This window comes from Hydra vulgaris, chromosome 07 (genome assembly GCF_038396675.1).
Source record: "Hydra vulgaris chromosome 07, alternate assembly HydraT2T_AEP".
Lineage (NCBI taxonomy): Eukaryota > Metazoa > Cnidaria > Hydrozoa > Anthoathecata > Hydridae > Hydra > Hydra vulgaris.
Window position 1 is genome coordinate 39,480,395 of NC_088926.1, and position 8,616 is coordinate 39,489,010.

At 25.6% G+C, this 8,616-nt stretch overlaps 1 protein-coding gene across 1 annotated transcript; it reads right to left on the reverse strand.

Moving 5' to 3' along the window:
- Positions 1-1,798: 1,798 nt before the first annotated feature.
- Positions 1,799-6,004, reverse strand: LOC136082770 (kinesin light chain 1-like). Its single transcript, XM_065802193.1, has 3 exons — positions 4,250-6,004; positions 2,147-2,287; positions 1,799-2,053 (listed from the first exon to the last, which is right to left on the reverse strand). Exons 1-3 carry the CDS (start codon positions 6,002-6,004, stop codon positions 1,799-1,801), a joined length of 2,151 nt encoding a protein of 716 aa, XP_065658265.1.
- Positions 6,005-8,616: the final 2,612 nt, after the last annotated feature.

Below are 8,616 nucleotides of genomic sequence, written 5' to 3' on the forward strand. Positions count from 1 at the left end.
GAAGGTTTTGTCTTATATTTTTGTCGTGCCATTGTAAAATAATCTAAGTAAAATATTATTTACTTTTATAGTAAAAAAGAAACAAATTGATTATTCATTGGACATACGATATGTATGGAATGACATTTTTTTTATTTAATACATACCGTACATTCAAAAATACAACATTGATACTATAATGGTGAGTTGTTTTAACAATATTAATAATAATTCATGTTTTATTTACCTGATTAAGTCAATTTAGAAATAAAATTTTATGTTATCTTCTAAAATTTCCTTGTTTTATATGAAACGCTTCTAACAGCTGGTACTTAAAAAAATGTATTTTCATGGGCTACGTAATAAACCCACTAAGATCATTTAAGTAACTATGTATTGCGGTTTCTATGTATTGTAATAGAAGTGCATGACAATGTTGTTGTACACAAAATATTAAAATAAAAAAATAATTACTACTTTTTGCAAAGTTTATGTTGGTATTTAAAACCTACGATAAGTGTCGACTCACGGTAGGTGTGAAAACGATCCTATTTATCACTATTTTCAAACAAAAATTAAGTTGTGTTGATGAAGTAGTAAAAATAAAACAACTTTTTACAAAGAAACTGTTAATAACTGTAAATTAGCTATAAATAATCATTTTTAAAGACATTGTTAATGAATTAACTAATTATTATTCATACTTTATTATATTCATATCATTGTAATAAATATATATTTATAAATAAATTTCAAATCAAACAAATGTAAAACCACTAACAAATTTTAAAACTTTATTAATTAGATCACCAACAAAAACTAAAAAATCAGACTACTAAGTATTGAGTTTTTGTCATTTCCTGTCCTCAATGATTAATGATTAATAACGAACAATGATTAATAACTTTGTTTTGGTAGAAAAAGGGTGGGGAGCATCCAGTAAATTTTTATGATCTGCCCTGGACTTCACGAAATCTCTGTGCGCCTCTGCCTAAAGTATATTTATTTTCAAATTTGATAATTTAATTAGAATATTAAATATAAGAATAATACTTGTCAAAAGTAAATTTTAAAGTTTAAAATGTGTATTAAGTATAATGTACCTGATAATGACACCATTGGATTTATTGTGACACATTCACGATTTTGCCGAATCATTTTTTGACATCTTTCACCACGACCACCATATACTAAATCGCTCACTAAACCATTAACACCAAAGTTAACAAATTGTGGTGTTTCATTGTGATTGAAGATCCGAAACAAGTCAATTTGCGCGGTCCAATGTTCTGATGCTTCTTGATTTTCATTAATCATGATGTCACATTCAACCAGTTTTTTGCAAGATCATCTGAAAGTGAATAGTTATTAAAATTATTTTTAAATAAAATTGTAACACATTTCAAAGTTATAATTCTATATCATTTCTAAATTATTTGAATGAATTTGTTAGTTTTTGTTCTAAGTCACAGATACAACATTTACTATTTACTTTTGTTAACTTCAAAGTTGCTTTACCTAAATGAGAGCAGTATAAATAAAGTCATTGGAGTAGTAAAGAATTGTAACCTTTATTACAACAAAAAATAAATGGCTTTCTAGATCATATTTTTTTGTTTATTTATTTATTTAGTTTGGTGTTTAAATATTGAAACTTTATATATTATACTATACAGTATAATATTAAAAGGGTTTACATATAAACGTGTAATAGTTCCTAACTTTTGATGTTCTTTTTTTAGTAAATTTGTATGGAACTGTGGACAATTACAACTGTGGAGACATACAACTTCCATAGTTTTAATAAGTTATATAATTTTTACCTTTTCTTCAAAAGAGCTTTCCTCCCATTTTCAGTCAAAGCAATGGACTTTCTTCCTCCTTTCATTTTTTTGTTAGCATGATCTCTAATTTTTAACACATCTATAATGAGGTTTGTTAGTTTTTTTCTGTTCATAGCTTGATAAGCACAATTTTTACTGCGTTCATACTCAACTATAGTATCTTCTTCTTCAGTTGTTAGAATCATTAAATGTTTTTTCTCGTTTCCTGTAAGAACTAGATTATCTAATCGCTTATCAATCACATTTTTGCTTTTTATTAATGGAAAATGCCTTGTTGATATTGCAGCAGACCCTCGCTTTCAATTAATTTTGCACCACCCTACAGCTTGGTTTATCTGTTTGTATTTTTCATCTTGGTTAAACTGCTTTAAAGCTGCTTCAGATTTATTCCTTGGATTTTTTATTATAGAATTTGCATTTGCTGTTACTCTTAAGCTAAATTTTGGTTTCATTTTTATTTTTATCTATGATAATAAACATATTGAACTATTACAACAATTATTCTACAAGCACTGTAATGTTAAAATGCAGCACATAAATAATTGGATTTTGAAGTTTTTTTTTTTTTCAAATTGCACTGAAATAAGTAGCTGTTAATTGAAATCGTTAGATATAAGAATTGTTATTATGTCAAAATAAACTTTCAGATATAAAGAGAAGAAAAAAATATATAAAAATACTAAAAATAATTAGCAAAATGATGTTCTTGATGCTTATTAAGAAATGAAGTATTTGGGTCAAAATACATGATTTTTCTAATTATTTTGAAAGATGATGAAGTAATTTAAGATTTCCTTATATTATAAGATACATATATCTAGCAGATAATACTATACAAAATATCTCCACAATTGAGATAATTGTTAAGGAGATATCAACAAAAATAAGATTGTCTTTTTAAGGGCAACCAGCCAAAAATGGACAAAATTGAAAAATTTCGAAAGGAAATTTCGGGGAGAAGTAAGGTAATGGCGAACACCTAAGCGGAATTATTAACTAAAGACACCAGTTAGACAAAATTTATCGCTAATCAATTAGTTTAACTAATAAGTCACAAACCCTCAAAAGCAACTTTTTATAAATCTTATTATAAAATAAAAATTTATGGCAAAAATAAAACCATTGGTGTTCAGAATTACCCTACGTACATGGAGGGCAATAACAAACACCCTTGTGTAATAACGAATAAAATGCTAATTGTAATAACTTAGTACAAAAACTATACTATGCAACAACAACAAAAAAGGAGTGGTTTTATACCCACAGAAGCTGCAACAGAATGTTACTCCAGAAAAAAATTGCATAAAATTATTGGAAAAAGTTAAAACCAAATTATAGCGAACATCAATTGCAGCTTCATTAAACTATTGCACGTCTGGAACTGAGCATGGGATTCCCTCTCAGCAGGTAAAAAGAAATTGTCATACTTATATTTCTTTAATGCTGTTTTTACCATGTTCGGTGTAACCCCGCGTTCGCCATTACCCTACTCTTCTCTATTTAAATTTGTTGTCTTTTTAAGGGCACTATACCTGCATATGTTAAAACTAAAAACCTTTTTTTAACCTTTCATATGCAATCCATAATACATACAATTGAATTTAAAGATTTTATGTTTATTTAATATAAGATAACTTAGTTATTCCTTTATACTCAAATATCCGCCATTCAAATTCTACTATGAAAAAACAAGAATTTAATCAATATAATTAAATAAATTTTTTACGGCTCTCTTTTACTTTTATTGAATGAATTTAGTCACCTTATATTTTATTAACAGAATAATGCAACTTATAAACATATATGTAATAAAACAAACATTTACTTATTTAAATAAGTTTTGTACTGCTATCTAATTTATACAAACAGATTGCAATATTTTTTTTTGTTAGCATTGTAACTGGATGGTTGATACCTAAAATTTCAGTTCGTATTTTGTCAACAGAATAAAAAACTTCCAAAGCATTGTTATATTTTCCCATTTTTTCCAAACAACACGCGATATTATTTTTTATTTTCATTGTATCTGGATGGTTGATACCTAAAAGTTCAGTTTGTATTTTCTCAACAGAATAATAAATTTCTAAAGCTTCGTTATATTTTCCCATTTTGTTCAAACAGTTTGCAATATTATGTTTTGTTCTCATTGTATCTGGATGATTGATACCTAAAATTTCAGTTCGTCTTTTCTCAACAGAATAGTTAATTTCTAAAGCTTCGTTATATTTTCCCATATTTTTCAAACAGTTTGCAATATTATAATTTGTTTTCATTGTATCTGGATGGTTGATACCTAAAATTTTAGTTTGTATTTTATCAACAGAATAATAAACTTCTAAAGCTTCGTTATATTTTCCCATACTACTCAAACAGTTTGCGATATTATGTTTTATTCCTATTGTATCTGGATGGTTGATACCTAAAACTTCAGTTCGTATTTTCTCAACGGAATAATTAATTTCTAAAGCTTCGTTATATTTTCCCATATCGTCCAAACAGATTGCAATATTAAGTTTTGTTCTCATTGTGTCAGGATGTTTGAAACCTAAAATTTCAGTTTGTATTTTCTCAACAGAATAATAAATTTCTAAAGCTTCGTTGTATTTTCCCATACCGGCCAAACAGATTGCGATATTATTTTTTGTTCCCATTGTATCTGGATGGTCGATACCTAAAATTTCATTTCGTGTTTTTTCAACAGAATAATAAATTTTTAAAGCTTCATCATATTTCCCCATACCAGCTAAACAGATTGCGATATTATGTTTTGTTCTCATTGTGTCTGGATGGTTATTACCTAAAACTTCCGTTTGTGATTTATCAAGAAGTTTGAAAAGTTTTGAAGCTTCGATAAAATTTCCCATATTGTATAAACATCTAGCTATATTATGTTTTGTTTCCATTGTTGATGAATGGTTGATACCTAATCTTTCAGTTTGTATCTTACCAACGGAATTAAAAATTTCTAAAGCTTTGTTGTATTTTCCCATTTCATACAAACAGTCAGCGATATTATATTTTGTATTATTCGTAAGGTCATTACTTTCTCCATAAGTTTCGGTATTAAATTTATGAATAGATTTTAATATTTCTATTGCTTCATCAAATAAACCTTTACATACTAGTAACTTTTTAATAGAAGTTGCCTTATGATGGAAAGTTACTGACATTAAATTTTTATTAAGACGAAACATATGAAGAAAATGAAAAATAAAATGATTCCCGTAATCCACGTGATCTTTTACTTCGTTTAACTCAAATTTAAAACAATTTTCGATTAAATCAAGGTAGGTATTTGTAGTTGAATTTCTACTTTGAAAACTTTTACACGACAACTGCGTCAGTTCGTGCATTAAATATTTTTCATTATCATCACAATTTAGTAAAGAATAACTAATTAGTAATCCAATTGTTTCATCAATTAAATGTTCTTCGCTTATTTTCATTTGATTTGAGATTTGGATTATAAACTTTTTATTGATATTTTGTCCGTCGCAATGGGATAAACAGTTTAATATTTTAAATGGAATAATTTTAGTTTTTTCTAATTTTATTAAAACTAAATTGATCGCTTTTATTGCAGACTTAGATTCATCTTCGGTTGGAAAGTTATCAGTGTTTAATATTTCTGTTGGATTGCTTTTATATCGATCTATATACTTTTCTATCGAAATTTTATGTATATTTATGTACTTTATTGCCTGTGTAATCGCAAACGGATGATAACCAAGTTCTTTAATTAAGTTTTTTATGTTTTTATCGCTGTATTCTTTAATATTATTTTTTACGTAAGCAAATGCATCTTTAATAGAAAAAACATCAATAAACACTTTATTTACTTTGTTCGACCACGTTCTCCATTGAGAGGTAATTAATGTATATGAATTAGGTTTCGTTGAAATGTACATTTTCAAACTTTTAACACTTTCGTCGTCGACATTGTCAAAAATATACAAAGTTTTTTCATTTTTATAATAGTTGTGAATTTTTTCAACAATAACCTCAATATTAAAGTATTCTCCTTTCGAGTCATGAATGATAAGATTTATTATTTGACAGTGGTTTATAACTGAAGTCTGTAACTTTCCGAATGCGGCGTCTATCCAAACAAAGTTTTTGTAGAAGGTATGGTATATTTCACAATATCTTCTGGCTATCTGTGTTTTCCCAACACCCGACATTCCAAATAATACTAAAGTCGACCTTTTCGTATGTTGTAAAAATGAGCGATGAAGTTCACTAAGTAACTTTTCACGTTGAACATCTAAGCACAAACGCTAATTTACTTATTTGAAAACTCATTTTATTATCTCAATCAAATTTATATTCATTGATCTAGTTAAATGTTTGAACTAAAGCTATTGAAAATGCAACGACTATCGCTACTTTAGAGAAAATTTTATATTTGAATTTATTTTTATTATCTCATATTTTAGAAACTTTTATAACGAAATTTGAAAAAAATTATAAAATAAAATTAGTTTTTTAAAATTAAATAACTAATTTGATTTTAGTTTAAGTATTATAAAGTACTAATAAAGTTATGGTTTTACCATAAACTTTATTAGAATACTTAAAGATTTTTTTAAAAGTCGAAAAATATTATATAAAAGAAAATAATATTACGGTTTTAAAAAACATAATTCTCTGTAAAACATAAATTAATTATTGTTACTCAAGAGAATACTTATGTTAGCTTATTTTAATTTTTATTTTTGAGCTTATATTTCTGTTTAACAATTAGATTTCTGTTTAACAATTAGCTTTATTTTTAACAAAATTGGTATTTTTATTTTTTATTTTTGTGAATTATATTGTTTTTTGATAAAACAAAGCATATAAAAGCATATCTAAAAACATATCCATTATTATGAATTATTAAATAAATATTCAAATATTGCAGTCATATTAAAGTATAAACTAAACATTTTAAAAGTGAAAAAATTAATAAACATGATTAAAATACTGCTTGATTTAAAAAAATTTGTAATATTTTCTTTTGTTTGTTATTTATATAATCTTTTTTTTTTTTTGTAATTTATTTATTTTTTTAAATCTTATTTTACAACTGCACAGATATTTCTGTGTATATTGTAATATTCTGTTGATAAAATATGCATTTTTGTTTAAATTTTCAATGTTTCAAATAATTGTTTCTGTATAAGTGTTAGTATAATAAGAAATATATATATATATATATATATATATATATATATATATATATATATATATATATATATATATATATATATATATATATATATATATATATATATATATAATCAGGGGAGGATCCAGGATTTTATATTGACTGTAGCAAAAATCCTAGAAATAATTGTCTTTTGTCTTAAAAAAAAAGTCCTTGCTTTCATTATTTGCCGACAATACTAAAAGTCACAACATGGACTTTTAGTCGACTGTACTAGATGTTCCAACTGTAACATATGATCTACATATACCGATTTCCTGATTTAATAGAGCTAAAGCGGCAGACATAATAAATTAAAATTTATTGATAGGGGGTTGGGGAAGGGTATTACACACCATTCGCGCCGACCTTTGATTTACAGTGGTTTATAGTGATATATTAGGTTCCCTACCACTGTTTTCTTTCTCCGTCCGTTTAGAGCGGAAGAACGTTACATAATTTACGCGACATCTAGTTAAAATTAATACTTTTTAACAAAATGACACTTTACTTGTACAATTAAACTGTATACATATATACTAAAATATTACATACATACATATTAAAACTAATACTTCGACTGATGATAAAAGTTCGGTCACGGTGTTAGTCATGATTAAAAGACATGAATTTTATAAAAGACAATTGTCTTTTATGAATTTTAATCATGACTAAAACCCTGATCGAACCCTTATCCTCAGTCGATGTATTTACATTTAGTTCTTGGTATTCCCAATACCAAATATTACACAAAACATTTTCATAGAAGTTTATCTTTATAGTTAAATCAACGAAATATTTGTGGTTGTTAAAATGTTTTGGTTTGCAAAAAAACAGAGGTTGATATTTGAAATTTGAAAAACAACAACTTTATTCAAAATTTGTTTAAAATCCAACTTTTTTTATTTAATTAAAACTTGTTTTAAAACGCATTATGCTATATTTAATAGCTTACTTGATGAAATATCTTTAATTTATTAAAGTAGACACTCTAACGATTTATATAAATTTATAAAAATATTTTATAAATATTTTCATAATTTGAATAATAAACTAGATTACTTCATTACAAGAAACTTTTTGTCAAATAATGAAAATATAAAAAAAAAGGTTTCAAATTAAATAAAAAGTAGAACTAAAGTAAATAAACCTTTTTAATAAAAAATATATTTCTTTAAATAAATAAGAAATGCTTTTAAAATCCCAAAACAGCAAACAAGGCATATTACAATTAACGAATCTCAGCAAGTAGCAAAGACAAACTAAATATGGTCGTTCTTTGTATAAAAAAAACATAGTTCTTGGTTTGATTTTGTTGTAGAAAGTTTTCAGTGGTTTTTTATAATTGATATAAGGAAGTATATTGTGATAACAACATTCAATTTTAATTAAGTAATGCGGTAAAGCATAAAAGCATTAAATATAGAAGTCAAATAAACTTTCTTTTTAATCAAATTGAAGAAATGTCATTGAACTGTTATGTCAAAAGGACTTATTATCCACCAATTTCATTTTAATATCATTTTTGTTCAGCAAATCATAATTTGAAAATACTTGTTAATGTAAACAAGAGACTTCTTAGGTTTCAAAGAACACTTAAAAAAT